Below are 18,992 nucleotides of genomic sequence, written 5' to 3'. Positions count from 1 at the left end.
ACTAGGGTTACGTCAATATAGCATAATAGCTAAATTTAACGTCAATTGTACGTGGAATATGCAAGGGTTAATAGACTTTTGACTTTCGAGGTTACAAGAATGCTTTAAAGCTTTAACCCTTACAACCCCAAGATGACCTGCCATCTAAGAAGGAAATGTATTCGCTTATTTTGAATGTTTTGCACCTGTCACTACTAAACGAATAAAAATGAAAACAGGTTTGTGGTGTACTCACAGTTACTGTCAAAAGTGTGACAGCATCATAGTGTGGACCGTCAAATTATTCTTTTTTAAAGGGCCAACTCAAACATGTTTAAATAACCACACAAATGTTGACGTATTAAGATCAGAATTTAATTATGTGAATTAGAATCTAAAGAACAACTTTTAAACCAGGGATACTGTTCACTTACCTTACAACATATTGAATTTAAGAAAGTAATTAATATATTTATTCTGAAGACTGTCTCCAAGCCCCCACCACCCTATTAATGAGTGGGCATAAACTTGGGTTATTTAATAATATAATTCTTCCCACATGTGAAGTTCTTGGATAGAGTAAATATTACAAGACAATATTTACTGAGGTTACAGGAACTGTATTCACAATCAAGTCATAATTAACAGTAAATAACACAATTCTTTTTACATGAACAGGGTCATATCAAACATAATATAAAACAAGAAAGACCAGAAAAGTCCAAGAATATATACTTTTATATGTAATGAGTTGCAATGCAGTTTTTAGATAAATCTCCCTAACTATGATATCCTACACCATAACAGAGCATAGAGAACAATCAAAGGCAGACATTAATTTGTATAACAAAACTCAGTCGCTTCTCCCACACCACACAGCAACTCTTCCTGGTTAATCTCTTTCTTCATTACTGGAAAAGATGAAAGGCATTTCTACACACATTCTGTTAATATACAATAATAAAGACTTCCAATAAATGAGTTAGTACAATGATCTTTAAATACATATGGAGAAAGAGAGAGAGAGAGATCATAAATGAATGACCATAAGAGAAAAGTTATTAGGTATTGTATAGGACACTGAATATTGTTTTTCTGCGTTCTATCATATACATACATCTATAGTTCACATAGTCACAGATTTGTCTTTGGGACCTACAGTGCACAAACTAAATATAGTCAACAAACACTTATATCAATTCGATGTATCCATAGTCAAAGTCTTATCAAAGTGGTTTAAAGAAGAAAACTTAACTGAAAGTAGAGAGTATTATGAAACAGTAAATTATGTATGCTCTACAAATCTAAATATAGTACTTTAAATATTTTGCCAAAATGTAAAGTGCCTCTCTTCCTTGCATAATATATTTATTTTTGTACAATTACAAATGTAGCTTTATCTTCATTTCATATCAAGACACCAGTAAAGCCATACATTGCTTTTGAGAATTTAAAAATAAATAAAATGAAATAAAGTAAAGTAATAGTAAAACATGGTAACCAATGCTGGCTGAATATATTCGGTGTAATATATTAGTATTAAAACTACAAAAAAGTTGCAATAAACATAGCGGGTGTTCAGCTTTACAAGTTAGGGGCTGAATGTAGGTAAATTTAGATGGGCAAACTAAGTGGAGAACAGAGACAAACTGAGTGAAATTTAAGTAGGAAAAAAGCACCGAACACACGGACTCTACACTTTTAACGCCATTTTTCCCTCTGATTTTTAGGACTCAGCAGGGCACAATAGTCTACCCTGGCAACAGCAGTTTGCATTCACTAATAAGCAGATGCGTAACGCCTCGACAAATTTAATTTCCAGTCATTTGTGCTAAACTTCGTTAAAGTTTATACAGACACATGTTAATTGAAGGTACCACAGTTATCTCATTACTCAATACTGATTAAATGTTTGAGATAGCCTAAATAGACCCCACTCCTCAATAAAGCTAATAGAAAACAAGCTAAATACTTTTGAATATTTAAGGAATACGTACACGGATATACAGCCATGTGTCTGCATATACATATAAGAACGAGAAGATAAAAGATAAAAGTAATAGGCCAATCTCAAAATAAAATTAAAGATTTAAATACTACCCCTAATATAATCTCCCTATATGAAAGGATGACGATTTCCATATTTCCATCTGCTGTTGCTAAACAGTGAAAATTTATTATTATTATTATTATTATTATTATTATTATTATATGTATTTAAGTATGTAATAATTTAATGTGAGATTGACAACTGGAATGAATGAATAAACAGAATAACACTATCTATACATATAGCCTAATTATCAAGATTTTATCTGTAAACGATGCTATACACTACTGAGCTTGATAATTGTGTATTAACCCGATTCATCATTTTCAAGAGTTTAACTTTCAGCAGTTTCCAGTTAATTCTGCTCTGACTAAAAAAATGAAGACATGGTCTAGTAAAGGGGGCGGGAGCTGGAGCTCATCGCATTATTCTGACGAAACATTATTTGACTATACCTCAAATAATAGGTCGAAATATAGCTCTGGTCAATGCAATTATAGGCCTTTAAGTCCTTTCAATTTTCAGTAGTCCAATGTAAAATAACGTACTATGCCCTCTTGAGTTAAAAACGTCTCTTGCCCTCATTTGCCCTTTGGCTAGAGTTGCAGTGCAGTAGATAAGTTCAGTAAAATAACTGAACAATTCCCTGCAACGGAGAAAGCGAAGAACGTCCTTAAGAACTTATTTCCTAGCCACGCCTGGAAATGAATATGTCACATAATATATTAAGCGCGTCCACATTTAAACAGACAAACTAGGCCTACATCTATAGTGGAAGGTAAGAAACCGTAGCTATCTCACTTCCAACAGTGAATCCTTAAAAAAAAAAAAACAATCGCTGTAAATCCGTCCGGCGGTACAGCATACTCGCATGTGTGCTATTGTAGGCTACGACAGATAGAGAAATAGATAGGGGCAGAAAGAAAGAAAGAGAGCAGAAAGGAGGGGGGATAAAGCTTGAAGAAAGATTAGGAGAATAACTGGAGATCTATATTGCTAGCAGTAACCTTTAAAACTTGTGTGACTTTTTAAATAGGTTTATACCATACACACTACTATATATATATATATATATATATATATATATATATATATATATATATATATATGTATGTATGTATATGCGAAAAGCACACGCTATTCTAATAACTCAGTTAACCATTAAACATTTACTACTAAATTCTGTTAAAATGTTTTTATGTGAAATTACTTTTTTTTAAACGTTTTAAATTTTCTTTGTTATTATATGTTTAAAAGTTAGGCTACACGATTTAGATTATTAACTAAATACAGCATGCAAAAGTTCAACAGGGCACTTTTATAACGCATCTAATGAAAAATGGATTAGACTACTCACCTTCAAACTATTAGAATAGGTCGCTGTAGCTTATGCTTTTTTTTTCTCTCGTAGAAAATGCTGAAAGTGAAAGCGTGATAGCTGATGACTAAACCGGAATGAAGAGCTGATTTAAAGATTTTTGTTTTTTAATCTCTAAAATATAAAAGGGAACTCCTTTCGAGGAGAGATTGAGGGGGAGAGGGAACGTGAAATGGCTTGGAGGTATAAAAGGCGCTCCTTGAAACACTCAACGCGTCTCTGAACTTGATCAGATTTTGTGTGTCCTGCAGCGAGTCACTAGCAAACTTCCTCAATAGCAAGATTTTTTTTTCGCCATGAAAAAAAAAAAAGAAATCCTGGGGATTTTATAATTACCAACATATTCTTTGACTCTTATTATTGAGTTCTACACTCTGCAGTCCGATGTATATTTTTCACCATTTTACGGCTTCAGGAAATTTACAACTGTATAAGGTGATTTCAGAAAAAAAAAAAAAACTAATCCAAGAAAAACTAAACTGATGGACGCATATACTTGCCATAGATAGATAGATAGATAAAGAGAGAGAGAGAGAGAGAGAGAGAGAGAGATTTACAAATGAATTATCTTCATTTAGACTACAAAAATAATTTAAAAAATTGCGATATTTTATTAGCTAAGTCACTTTTGACCTTTTTTTTTATCTATTTCACTTTTTTTAAGAGGCTCGGGAAAGTGTAGGCTATTTTGATAAATGAATTGTCAAGCAACTCCTGAAAGTTTATGTAACTTTGGGAACAGCTGACGTGCTAAGCACGGGAAATTAACAAGCCTCTCTTACTGACCAGAAATAAAGTCCCGTAGGTTTACCTGCAAATAATACCAACAGCGACCAATCAAATCTACTCACTGAAACGAACTGCCATTTTCAATACTAAACCATGCCAATCAACGAACGCGCAGCCAATTAGCACCCTTCCTAGCTGTCACGTGTGAAAGGAAGCGCTGTGCTCTCATTGGTCAGCGTAGTGCTGCCTCCCGAGCTCATTTATGTGCAAGGAGTGAGTGATTGACTTTATCAGTCCAAGGACATCATTCGCTTGGAAAGGGGGGGAAGTTTGATCCTCTTTCTCACGGATCCCAGTTACGGGAGTTTTCCTCCCGTTTATCGAGACCCGGGATTATCCTTTCGTTTTTCAATTCAAGATTTCTTTATTGAAGCCTACGTGAAATTGTGCTCAGTTTACCGTTAGCCACTTCACTCCACTAAATTGGGGTTTCTCATACCTTTTTTTTTTCTTTTTGACTTGTTTTTTTCTCTATTTAGCCCAATGACTATGCTCCTTGATAGCGCTCCTCAGTTCCCTTCACTAGGAGTAGGGGGGTTCGGAACGCCTAGACACCATGACTTGGGAAACCGAGACCCCGGGCTGGGGCTCAGTCCATTCGCAGATTCATCTCACTCGGCTGCCTTCAAGATAAGTCCCGTTACTCACGATATCGCCTCCAGCCAGTCCTCAGCGTTCACCCCGCAAGCTACTGGATACGCAGCCGCGCTCGGACACCACCACGGAGGACAAGTTGGTTCTTACGCCGGTGGAGCATTCAATTCGACCAGGGACTTTCTCTTCAGAAACAGGGGCGCAGGCATCGGAGAGACCGCGCCGCCGAGTGCCCAGCATGGAATCTTTGCCGCTTCTGCTGGGAGTCTACACGGGCCCCCCGGAATTTCGGACAACCCGGGACATCTGTTGTTTCCTGGACTTCATGACCAGAGCGTGAGCCACACTTCACCGGGAGGACATGTTGTAAACAGTCAAATGCACCTGGGTTTACGCGGGGACATTTTTGGCCGTCCAGATCCGTACCGACCTGTGGCCAGCCCTCGAACGGACCCTTACGGCACCGCTCAGCTTCATAACTACAACCATCCCATCAATATGAACATGGGGATGAACGTACCCACACACCACGGTCCGGGGGCCTTCTTCAGATACATGCGGCAGCCTATTAAGCAAGAAATGTCTTGTAAGTGGATAGATGAGAATCAGATGAACAGACCTAAAAAGACTTGTGACAGAACTTTCAGCACAATGCATGAAATGGTGACACATGTTTCAATGGAACACGTTGGCGGCCCAGAACAGAGTAATCATATTTGCTTCTGGGAGGATTGCCCGAGAGAGGGGAAATCCTTTAAGGCCAAATACAAACTGGTGAATCACATCCGAGTGCACACTGGAGAGAAACCGTTCCCTTGTCCATTCCCCGGTTGTGGGAAAATCTTTGCAAGATCAGAAAATCTTAAAATTCACAAAAGAACTCACACAGGTAAGGCACCCCCCCCCCCCCTCTCCCTTTTTTTTTTTTTTTTTTTTTTTGCTTAACCCACTGGTTTTGGAAAAAAATATGTATTTATTAATATTCCAGCGAGGTTCTACGTAAATTTCAGTTCTTTAAAAATGCACAAAAGTGCATTTGCTTTTGAATTAATTTTAAAGTATGGAGTAAAATTGCCACAACTACTTTAACTACACTTTAGGTTTAGGGAAATTAAATAGGCCTACATTAGTCAAATGTTTGGGAGGATAAAATTATTTTGATCACATGACCGTTATTAAGGAATTTAGTTTCTTATTCTCTTTTTTCAGGTTGAGCAAAATTATTTTTTGTTCAAATGTATACATATTCCATCTCTTTGAGGGGATGAATAACAGAAAAGAATTAAATGCAAAGCTGCTTGCGTTGTTGTGGAGCTAATTTGTGAATGGACTGTCTTCTTGCATTTGTGAAGCTCTTCCTGATGCTTGTGGCTATAAAGTTAGAAGTAGCATGGGATTTGTGTTTTGTGGATGCATGAAAACAGTGGTACATATTGGTCTGGGAAAGTATGAAGTGGTCGAATTCCATTTGGTATGATAGCTGGATTTGTGCCTAAATAACTGACCCCTTTCGAGATCCACATGAAATGCATAGCAAGCTGTTGAACATTCTTTGGTTACACTTGGCAGAGAAGAAACGTGTGCAAAAATTGTTCACCAATTGCCACACAGTAAACACGACAATGCATGGCGTGTTAGTTTGCTAAAACGAATATAAAGATTCTTGAGAAGTAAAATAAGGGATAACAGCAAGGACTCTCAAAGAGCGTGATATGTGCAACCAAACCATCTAGCGTGAGCGCAACACGGCCTGTTAATTTCGAAAGGCATATTACATAACTGAAAGTTGTACTGAACATCCGCTCTATTAAAAAAAGTAACATTACTAAAACTTCAGTGTTTGCTCTCACTTGCAGGTGAGAAACCATTTAAATGCGAGTTCGACGGCTGCGACAGGCGCTTCGCGAACAGCAGCGACAGGAAAAAGCACATGCACGTGCACACATCTGACAAGCCATATATCTGCAAAGTGTGTGACAAGTCCTATACACATCCAAGCTCGCTCAGGAAACACATGAAGGTAAGGGATATTTTCTGATAAAATTGTATATGTTGTAACCACTTAGATAAACCCAAAATGCATTAACAAAACAATGCGTTTACATACATTTTAAGCAGGCCTGATATTGTTCTGTATTTTGGTTCACAAATGTATAACCGAGATCAGAAATCCTAGACATAGCGTAAAGTTTAACCTTGTAAAACAAGCGTGCTATTTCCTCCTGTATGTCACACATCTATCAACGTTGTAATTTAAGGTACATGAATCACAAGGCTCAGAGTCGTCTCCAGCTGCTAGCTCTGGATACGAGTCCTCCACGCCGCCAGTGCTGGTTTCTGCGAACACTGAAGACCCGACAAAAACACCCACGTCTGCAGTGCGAAATACATCTGCACACAGCGATGGACTACCGCCTAATTTTAACGAATGGTACGTTTGAAGCTCCAAGCAGACTCTCAAATGGTGTACCAAAAGGTTGAAGTAACCTTTAAAAAAACTATTTACGCTATGGCGTTCAAAATGGCATTGAAACAACAGGAAAAGATGAGAGTTCGCCAGCAGGCCTCGTCCATTCTCAGGATTCGAAATCTGACTTTATTCCGAGTTCGAAGAAAACTAGCAAGGCATAAAATAACAAAATAACACTTTCTAAGAAGAAATGGGTTTCCTTTAGTTTTCAGATTTCAGATGATTATTTTATTTTTCATTTTATGTATTTTCTGAAGAAAAAAAAATATTTAAAAAATAATGGCAAAGAAAGAATATTTCACGGTGTTTTATATTAAGGTGACACTCACATCGCCTTTTGATTGATTGTTAAAACTTCAGACAGTCTTAAGAAACGTGCCAAAGTCTTTGTCTTGAACTTGAACAAAAAAATAATAAATCATAAATAAGTATATAGCCTACTCGTGAATGTATTTCCTTGTTTGATGGAGTCAAATCTGTTGTCCAAGTCCGTTTTCAGGTGGAGAAATGTGGTATTAGCTTACGATTGTTACCTTTGAATATAACGTTGCCTTTGTTAATAATGATGTAAATACATATCCATGATGCCATATTTCATATTTATCAATTTGTAATTTAATTATCGGCGAAAGAGCCGAATCTTAAATGATATTTATGGAAATGTTTTCTAACAAGACTGTACAGTTTTGAGTCAATAACCAGTTTTAACGATGAAAAGGGAGTCAGTTCTAAAGTTCCCACGATACGATTGTATCTTTTTTAACCAATATATGTGTCTTATCTGGGTCGTAAAGTATTAATTATAATAATATTATGACATGACATGATCTATAGTTTCAAGTATACATTTTCCAACGCAAGTTCATATGAGGACCGGTATTAAAAAGAAATAAAAAATATTGTTTTTGTTTTCTCCCCTTTTTCCTTTTCTTCTACTAAAGTCATGCAATGAAGTAATATTGAGAGTTTCTGGTTCTTATCAAAATGACATTTTTTTCCCATTTACTCTTAGCATCAGAGTATAGACTACATCTCTATAAGGAACACTTACAAATTCGAGAGGCCCACTGACCAGTGTTTTCATCGACACGCCAATTTCTGATCAGATACACCATGCAATAGCATATAGCTTTCATTCATGCATCAACTTTGAACTTGTGTGACAGTGTTAAATACATTATATTCTTGGGGTTTGCGGTACAGCCATTTGAATCAGTATGGTATTCCATTTTTGATGGTTGCAGAACTGTCTTTGTGGATGCAAGTCTGTGTTTAATGTGTCAGAGGAGCAATGATATGTCACAACAGTTATCTCAAAATAAAACGTTTTGTCTGTCAGTTTGCATTGTTTTAAATGTAGTTATTCTGTGAATATAGCGTGTTGTTGGTTATGAATACTGTGGTATAACATATAGAAAACTTTGATTACACATTTGCTTGTTTTATGTGAATAACTTTTCCAGATATGGAACTGTATGTGTGAATGAAATTTAGCATTAAGAGTACTAGAACTTTTTAAGGTGGAAAAGTGAGGGAAAATATGTGTTCAGTGACACCAAGAGTTACAGCGTTGCATTGTTACATATTTTTTAAGAGACAAAAATTATGCATATAAAGATATTGTGCTTATGAACATGATTTCAAACCACCAGCACTAGCTACTTTTGAAAACAAACATAAAAAATACAGTACCTCGTGAGTAACGTGATATATAAATACGTTTATTTAAATAATTTAATGAATATATGTTTTATATACTATTTTCTATACGTTATGTTAAAAAGAAGAAAGATTTATTTCAGCCACCTTCGATGTATCTTCAGCCCTGATCTCATACAGATCTGATGTACAAATGGAGCTTGAATGTGATTCTGTGACATTTTCTCGTGGAAATGGGTCACGCATCAAGTTATTCCTGAAAAGCACGTTTAACTGATGAACTGTGTCACTGTGCCATTTTCGAGGCAAACGATGTTACTACAACATACCTATTCAAAACTCAGCAAAATCTTGTACTTTCTTTCGAAGTAGGGTTATTGTTTGTTGGTTTGTTTAACAAACTATTTATGACAAAATGTGAACAAGTTTTTGACTGGAATTAAAACAAATTCTGAAATGTCACAAATGAAGACCTCAGTTTTTCTTTTTCATTTATTTCTTTTGCTATTCTTCTCTGGTTCTAACCGTGAACTTATACGCCCTACTCTAACGGTACGAAACAACAACACACTTGAACTTGACAATAAGATGCCGCCATCTTAGCATCCTGTTTCTTTGAGGGACGAAAAAGTTCTGAATTGTGTACTGTTAATGCAGATTAACTGCCGTCTTTAGAACATTATTTCAGGACCTGTCTTGGAACCTTGTGTGGTACACATCCAAGAACCCTGCTAATTTTAAGTTTGAAAACTTTCTGCCGAGATACACTATAGCGTATAAGCCATTCTCTCGATTTCAATTATGTAGGCTGGGCTTGGCAGAAATTCATTCAAAACGTGTGGTAAAAACAAGAGAAATTGCACCAGTGGCAGAATGCATATTTGTTTTATTCCACTGCACTACAGAAAGACTTATTATATTTTAAATAAAAGTATTAAAATATATAGCCTAACAGTGCAGCACTAATTCAGACATTGCTGCAGAATTTAAAATAAATTATAAAAAACGTATACAAAATATTGAACAGCCTTATATTTATAAACTAATACGAATAAAAATAACCCATATTTAGAAACACGAATCAATAAAAGTGTACGTGGTGAACACACAAAATATATTTTTCACTGAGTCAAGTTCACGATTTAAAGTCTATATAGGCAACCGTTATTTTTAGAGGACCTGCTGGGCTCTTTTCTCCTTCCTCGCTTTGGTATGCAGTATTTTAGCCCAACCCCCATACACTCCACCCTCATATCAAACCCACCCCCATCTTCAAATATAAACAGTTTTACAAATTCATTTAAACTGAATCTTTTTAGATTTCTGAGCAAGCGCAGTTTTTTCTATTTCACATTTTCTATTTACCATTTTTCTCCTCACGCCATCGGCTAGAGTCCATCCGACAAATGCACTGACGTCACAACATGGCGCTGGCTTTTTTGCCGAGGCACCCCAAAACACTCTAAGCTTGACTAAATGGGCCACCTCGACTTTTTTTTAAAGCTGTCGCGAACAACTAAAACTATAGTAAGGTTCACATAAGAGAAGGCACAGTCCTTGAACAAAACCTGTCTGAAGACAGACAGGCAGTTTATAACGAAGTCTTAAAACGATTAGAAAACACTTTGGTGCTGCAGTCACGTGGAAGAAGTTTGAAAAGTGGCGGTTGTTAGCTGGATGAATAAAAAAAACAGAAAAAGGGAAAAAAGATCTATTGTCAATAAAATGCTGGACAAGCAGATACGAGAAATGTGAGGTTTTGATTAATTAATCTGTAGTCTAACAGACAATGTTGTTAAATAGACTTACATACATTTTACTTTACATATTTACTTAATATATAACTTAAACATACTGAGGTAAGCATTAAGTAGAAGTGTTCAACTGTTTATGGGTTGGATGAGCGCTTTGGCTAATAGGTAATTTAGGGTCCTTTCCCTAGCCCTCCCTGAAGCCGCACTCAATCTCATAGCTTTGCTGGCTAAGCGGAGTGTCTAAGAGGATAGACCGACACGAGCAGGTTCCAAACGCTTTTTGTTACGCAACTGCGTGCGCGATCATAATAAACCCAGGAGTTACCTTGAAGGTGGCAGGTTGCAGTTAGCACTACGCCTATATGTTACCGTGAGATATTATTCTACCGGGTTATACTTTACTTTTCAAACAACAGAAACACCCAAATATATCGCCACACACATATCAACACATATGTTGCGGCCCTGTGATGCAGTAGTTAATTCAATGCCGTTCAACAATTGGGGATATACTCTATAGGGGATCCTGTAGTCAAGCAAGGTAAACTCACTGCTGTTATGTTCCAGAAAATGTACTGAATATTTAGGCTATCCGCTTAATTACCCCATACTGTAAAAATATCATTGTAGTTTAGAAGTTATGGCATTAGCTATCTGTAGGTAAAATAATAGATACAATTCTGACTGTATTATTGTATTTATACAGAAAACTCCATATGTAGCTACAATACGCTATAAGAAAAGTGAATTTGACTGTATTTGTCTTTAACTTCCTATTTACCAAACAATACCAGAGTGAGGTGGAAGATAGGGACAATTTGCACGTCAATTAACCCTTTCAGTGCGCTCTACCGATGCTTATTCACCTGTAGGAAAAGCGATGAATATGAAAAGGTGCACAATATGACTGTTAATCCAGGATGTGTCCTTTCAAAATCTACTTTGGATGTACTGCAAGCCTTTTGTAATGTTAAAGTAAGGCAATTGGACCCACCATTTACCTTGATGATTCCTAATGTTTGCGTTTAAATTGATCTAGCCTTCCCTTCACATTTTAATGAATTTTAATTTTTTTTTTTTTTTTGTAGCTAATTTTTTTTTTTTTTTTTGTAGCCTTCCTTAAATAAGAAAAGACGATTTTTCTGCCAGAAGTCCAACAAGTGCCAACTCCTTTTTTGTTTGGAATTAAGACCGTGACTTGTTCCATCCTCGTCATTTTAGTTGTTAGTGGACATTTTATCTCACGTATCTCCTTATTTGCAGCGGGTTGCTAGCACAGATGGAAAATAATGTCTAAAAAGTACAATTTGCGTCATATTAACGGCTTGTGATAGATAGATAGATAGATAGATAGATAGATAGATAGATAGATAGATAGATAGATAGATAGATAGATAGATAGATAGATAGATAGATAGATAGAAAGATAGATAGATAGATAGATAGATAGATAGATAGATAGATAGATAGATAGATAGATAGATAGATAGATCGATAAATAGATAGATAAATAGATAGATAGATATTCTATTTTTATATAAACATTTTATTAGGTAAAGAGGTAAAGTTATTATTTTTAATTTCAGTGAGCACATGCCCATTTTAACAAGGAACCATAAAGAAAACGTCATCAAAATCGGCGCAGATAAAAACTGCTTATGTTTAAAACGCCTTCGCTGAAAAACATACCACTGCGATTATGTTTTAGACTACGTCGGATAGACGGTAACACACATGGGAAATTTAGGTTTAACACTTTATTACATAAAAAAGAGTTATGTGTGCTTTAAGGACAAACCTCTTACTATGACGATAAGTTAGGCTATTACACGAGAAGTCGTAAACTGTATTCTCATAACGTGCGATATAAAAGACAGAGTAGGATGAATTTCTTGACCCAAATACTTTTCACACTCCAGAAATAGTTTTAAGTACTATTTACAGGTCTACGTGGATGTTTAAATAAGAATGCAGCGAATCAATTTGCACTTTAAAAGAGAACAAGTACCGAGTACTTTTTTTGTAACTACCTAGTAGTTCTTTTTTTGTCTCTGTCAGATTGGAGGTACTCCTCCTTCTAACGTTTTCATCTACAAACCTTGCAAGAAGTATAAAATTATGTAGGTGACCAGGGACACAGTGTCAGCACAATAGTTTCCAAAATAGTTATTGTAAGCTTTCCCCCCTCTTTTTTCCAATCCAAAAGAGTGCATTAATGTCCGGCTTTGGAGAAAATACCCCTGGGTATTTTAAACGTGTACATTTAGTTTATTATTTAAACACAGTTTATTCTTTGATAAAAATAAAAATCAAGATTGTGAAGACATATGGAATCAAAATGAAAAAGTTCAGGAGTGATCAATATCATACATAGATATTTTACCTAAACTTCATGGGAATTGTGTTTGCTTTAACAAGAAATGACATAAAATCATTTGAATATATCTGCCAAAAAATTGCTCAGTTCAGCTGGAGCTTTGGAAAATGTTCTGTATATACCTAATGAAGTTCACAGCACCAATGACCATATAAAAAAAATATTAGATATTAATAATATAAATAATATTGATTACTAGAAGTTGGTGACCACTGGTTTAACATCATTGTGAGTCACTTATCAAATTAATAGAGGATAACAAGAGCTAAGATGGCCATCACTGCATCAGTAGCACCTGTAAACAAGGGTCAGGGGCTGTGGGGGGCGAGAGAGCAGGTGCTAGTGATTTGGAAGCCTAAATAAATTCTTAGACTTAAGCACAATATACAAAAGGCATAATCATTGGGACAGAAAGAATCACTTCTGCTTCAGCTGACATAACATGACTATAATTAACTCTTTAAAAAAAAATTGCCCTTAAATCAAAACATAAAATGGAAGGTGCCAACTGTTAATTGGTCAAGTCATATACATTTTTATTTTTCATATTTTATTGTTAATATATTACCAACTGAACATAGAATACACAAGCAGCTCTATACTGAAGCTTCACACCATCTCATGCAAGTAATGATTTATTTCCTGAGGTGACTTCCAAATCTTGTGTACTCACTTTTTTCGTTTCACAGAAAGTCATTATGCACACTTTAAAGTGTGTGTGTGTGGGTACACATAGGTATAGAGGCTATCAGGGAGTGGGCGGCCAGGTGCTGTTGGAAATTGCTTGGCTATTGCCAAAGAGACCTCATGCCAGGATAATGCAAGGTCCAAAGGTGCACCAGAGTCAATCCAACCCCTCATGCTCCTTATACCTCTCAATACCCCAGGGCCAATCTCCTGTGTAATTGTTTTTCCGGTTTCATCTGTACATTTTGTGGGGTATTACAGAAAACAGATCACATACTTTGTCTTAATTCACTTTTTTTTCTGTGAATTCATGTGTTTCTTAACCATGCTGCCTTTGTGGCACACAAACACTAATTGTAATCACAATATCTAATACTGACCAACATTATCACTTGTAATATTTTTTTCTTGAGGGCACGTTTCATATAAATGTATAGATTTCAAACTGCAGTTCAAGTGGACATTTTCTCTTTTATTAAAAATTATGACGATGATCAGTATGGAAAGTTCACCGGCTGTCAAATTAAAATCAAGTTAGCATATCTGAAAGACAAATTATGCATGAGTGAAAATCAGTTAATTCATTTCCAAGTTCAACGAGGAGTGAACAAAACTTACCTTCATATAGCAGGTGGGTGAAGACTGCAGCGGCAATCCTTCAACGCAATAGGCCTACTTAAAAACATATTTTGCAAATATGTTATCCTGTAGCTATGTTTAATATCTAATAAACATATGCAAGACAACATAATGCAAAATAGGTAGCAAGCGACCGTTATTACGCTGAAAGACTATAATATCTGCCTGCACCTAAAAATGCCAACGAGTTACATTAACAGATAATGCGATTTAACGGTTTAAACAAAAGTAATTAAACAACCGTGCGAATTCAACGATAACTACAACAGTAAAAATCAGGAACACATCTCCGTGCAGTAGAAATGTACATTTTATGCAGCATGCGTTAGATGCACCTTTTTCTGTATAGCTAAATAGTTTTGAAGTCACGCCATTCTTTGTCAATGTTTGTCATAAATGTCACAGGCAGCCTGGCTTAACCCTGAAATTCTCACAAAAAGATAAGTCAGAGCATAGAGTTATTAACAATTCACTTGGCAAGTCCTTGAGGAACTCGCTCGAAATGAATGTCAAAGAAACTTCAATCATGCACTATAGGTCAGATTGCTGCAATTTCCCTGTCTCAGAAAACTCGAAGGTGTTATGTTTTTTTTTTAAGTGAAAACGTGTGGAAGGAGTAAAATTCATTCGTTTAAAGCTTTCAGATGAAATGTTTATAGAGTTTAATCATGGCCAAAAGAAAAGTTCATTTACCTGCATGCGATCGTTTTGCTTTTTGTCTTTCTTACATTAAGTCAAGTACGAGATATCATATCCTTACACATTTACAATTCAACTTTTAAAAACGGGAAATTCTACAGCATGATATTTAAACACTAAGATACCAGAAGTGTTTTTCCTCAGGTTATTAATAATAAATTATGTCGCCAGTCTGGTTGTTTCATTTAATATGCCGCCATTAATGCATTCGCCGCCTGATTGCATCATAAATTAACAGGGATGTGAAGTAAACCGCTCATCATGTAAAACGCAATGTCTTAAGGTTTAGGCATGCTAAAGTGAGGAAACGAAGTAATTTTGTATGTTTTCCGACTAATAAATTCAGAATATTTAGATATAGCTTACTTTTTTTGAAATATATAATCACATAGCCTATACATGAAACGAGCATCTATTTCACATGAAGTCAGTTTTAACTTTGATGGAAAAACCCGAACATTAAAAATGTAAATAAAATACAAGTTGCCCGCGAAATTCTTCATAAAGGCCTACATTTTGCATTCAGATATCAGCATATTTTGGGAGAAAATGTTATTACTTATCAGAAACGATGTCTGTGTTTCTGCCTGTTTTGTTTAATTTTGCCAAATGTGACTGCGCCCTGAATGATTTTGGTACATCACCTAAATAAGGTGAAATCTGGGGCATTTGGGCTCAAGTAGACTGCTTGTCGGAGTCAGTGAAGTGTAAAATTGCAACACCAGACAGCCAGCATAATAGCTCAGAGGGGGGCTAATGTTCATGCTACATTCACAGAACATTTTTATAATTGCTAAATTAAAAAGGGCTATGTATGTAGGTCTATACAATGATTTATTTTGTGCTAAGTGCTTTTTAAACTCATTTGCACTTTATGGTGCCGTTTGAAATTCCTGATAATTCTCTGCATTTGTCACACACTCATATCGATACAGTTTACAATCATAAAGCAATGCAAAACTGTGTACCAGGTTTGTATTACTGAGAGCTTTGCAACCTCTCAGACATGCATTTCTTTTTTTAAATATTTGATCTGCAAGTCTCTATACTTTTTTGAAGTGACAACACTGCCCTCTGCTTTAACAGAACCCTTAGAGTTTCTTTTCCATCCTCTTAAAACCCAGAATGTCAGTGTTTCAGAAGATATCAACACATTTTAAACAAACAGACCAAGTTTCATTGAGACCGTTTAAATGCCCAAAATTTAATAAATAACTTCTAAAATGATAACATAAATCATAATCAATACTGAAAGGCATAGCCAGAAGGAGACCTTGGAACCAAAACATGTTTTATCTCTAAAATGTAAAAGTTCTCCACTGTATTAACACCTAATACACTGGTGGGTTTTTTAATACTGAGTCATGGACAGTTCACCAGACTAATGTCTGAACATAGAACATAGACAGGCTGCCAGAACATGTAGATTAAGGATTAATCCATGTCCATTATTAATCCATGATTAATTCCAGTTTCCCCCTGAGAGTGGGAATGGGACCCCTATTTAAAAAATAAATAAATAATTGTAAGATCCGGCTGAAGGAAAGCGGATGTACATCCTCTTGTCCACTACACATACATCAGACCACTCATCAAAATAAATAAATGAATCCAAAATCAACAAATTAAACTTCAAGGGAGGAGTCAAAATAACTTTTTGTACATCTTTGGAAATAAAGGGGTGGTAACATGAAATGTACAGTGTACCAAACATCCACACAGTCTTTATGCATTACCTCAACCCAACCAAGTCTGTAAAATAAATAAATTCAAAAATGAAATAAGAAAGGTTTAACTTCTTACATGCACTGCATTCAAAAACAGAAAGATGCATTTATTTAATAAAGCCTAATTTCTTCCTGATGCACTTTACAATTCCGCAGTTGGCTATGCAGAAACATTTCCTCTCCCGATGGTCTCTTAATAAGAAACATTAAGAGATACCCATCACCCCCAACTGCAAGACTACAGGAAAAATTACTATACCCTTTAATAACATACATTAACAGCAGCTGCAGCCGGAGTAGCTTCAGTTCTCACTGGTCTGCATGTCACATGCACTAGGCAACAACCACACTCTCACAGTCATTCCAAATGTCGAAATAGTGGCTGATTATATATCTTTATCTAGAATATAGAAGTAATACTTCTATATTCATCCTTGGGTTATTTTAAATGCTACATGGGGCAGTGTGAGTAAGTAGATATGGCATGAACGTAAAAGATTCAGAGGTAAAAATGTTTAGTGCTTTAAGATGTGATGGAAACTAGCATTAGGTTAGAAATGTTACACACTGGACGGACAAGACTGAAGAGCCTCTACACCGACAGCTGCCTCTTATTATGCACGTTTCAGTCATTCTGACATGCATTCATATCTTTCTATTCCTGCCTGACACATTTTCATTTCAATTAACCATTAGACCTGTCATCTCCTTTACTGCACACACATACACTTTTTTTTTTTTTTTTTGCATAGAAAATTGCTCTCTAATTAAAAGTAATCAAAGGCTGATGAGTAAAAAGCCTGGCTATTTTCATGCTTTTATTTATTTATATAATTTGTAAAGTGAATTCCTCTATATCGGATGATTTTTGATGGCCAGAGGATTGGCAGAACAAAGAAATTTTTGTGTGGAGTCACTAATTATTTAAAATATTTTTTTATTTATTTATTTTTGTCAACTTAACAGCAAGTTGTAGCATCCCAAATGGAAGGGTGGGTTGAAAAATTAAAAGTATCCACACAAACTCCAAAACTTAACGCCACATATATTAAATGGCATCCTGCATAACATCCGTTCGGTGTGGAAAGTTTGACAGCAAACCACACAACGAGTGACTTGATATGCTTTTAATTAATATGGAATGACATGCTGTCCATCGAGACTACCTTGGGACCTGAAGAAGAGGCAGGGACAGCTGCATAATTACTACTCTCACATGTACAGAAAGTAAATAATTTATTGCCTATAGTAGCCATTAACCGAACAAACAAAATAAGCTCTATAACTACCCAGCAATAACTTAAGTCTGTTGAAGAATCAGGAAGAATATTTGATTAAGGCAGGTTCTCACACCAAACTTTGCTTAGAGAAAAACAACGCACAATATGAAACTAGTTTCTCAAGATTAAAACAAGAAATGGATGTATACAACACATTCAAAGTCACATTGTACAATATATTTTGGATCTGTTTCAGTGGATCTAGCCATCAAAAACATGGTGGTAGGAGGCAAATGGCCAAAAATGCACTAATGGCTGCCAAGATGTTCTAAAAGTGAAGCATTTATGACCTCCAATAATAACATTAAATGTTCCTGTAATAACGTTTCGAAAGTCGTTTCTCTCTGGTGATTTACAATGGATTTCAGTCTTCAGCCTGTAAATCAAATACTGGCAATACCCACACACTTGCTAGCTTGTAGTCTGTTTTCAGCAACATAAACTGCTTAACGTCAATTATGATTTGTGCTGGCTGAATTTAACATTCCTACACATCTACAGTACACAGCAACTCAGCAGCCCACTGATACGTTGCTGTAACTACATGAGCACAGCATCCAGACTTCCCACACACAATTATGTCTCATGGCATCTGTCTCTGGAGACATTATGGGGGACATCATGGAGACAGGAGCTGGAGCGCAGGCATACCTCATAAGTCAGCTCTGAGTGCATAGATCATGACACCTCCATTTATTTTTAAAGAGAGCGCACTGTGTGCGTGTAAACTTTGAAGGTGCCTAATAGATTTGTTCGAGTTTTAGCTACAAGAGAAGACTGATCACAAGAGCGTGCAGAGCATAACTGTTCACATATTTGCATCTGACCTCCTCTTGTTCGGGTCCTGGGAACAGCAGAGAGGTGTGTACAACCTGAGGTTTACATGATATCACAGTTTTTTTTTTTTTTT

The 18,992-nt window shown here is 35.9% G+C and overlaps 1 protein-coding gene and 1 long non-coding RNA gene across 2 annotated transcripts in view; one reads left to right on the top strand and one right to left on the bottom strand.

The window, feature by feature from the left end:
* LOC132109516 (uncharacterized) overlaps positions 1–18,992 on the bottom strand; it is a 52,168-nt gene that overhangs the window by 22,786 nt on the left and 10,390 nt on the right. The gene's annotated exons all lie outside the window — the stretch shown is intronic.
* Positions 4,418–9,385, top strand: LOC132109514 (zinc finger protein ZIC 3-like). Its single transcript, XM_059515650.1, has 3 exons — positions 4,418–5,679; positions 6,647–6,810; positions 7,049–9,385. Exons 1-3 carry the CDS (start codon positions 4,680–4,682, stop codon positions 7,229–7,231), a joined length of 1,347 nt encoding a protein of 448 aa, XP_059371633.1. The 5' UTR covers positions 4,418–4,679; the 3' UTR covers positions 7,232–9,385.

Source organism: Carassius carassius, chromosome 29, assembly GCF_963082965.1.
Source record: "Carassius carassius chromosome 29, fCarCar2.1, whole genome shotgun sequence".
Lineage (NCBI taxonomy): Eukaryota > Metazoa > Chordata > Actinopteri > Cypriniformes > Cyprinidae > Carassius > Carassius carassius.
Note: the sequence above shows the minus strand (reverse complement) of the source record. Positions and strands in the feature narration are given on the sequence as shown.

Coding starts and splice junctions, on each gene's coding strand:
- LOC132109514 (XM_059515650.1), top strand. CDS start 4,680: ATGACTATGCTCCTTGATAGCGCTCCTCAGTTCCCTTCACTAGGAGTA. Junction 5,680..6,646: donor TCACAAAAGAACTCACACAG/GTAAGGCACCCC, acceptor TCTCACTTGCAG/GTGAGAAACCATTTAAATGC. Junction 6,811..7,048: donor CGCTCAGGAAACACATGAAG/GTAAGGGATATT, acceptor TTGTAATTTAAG/GTACATGAATCACAAGGCTC.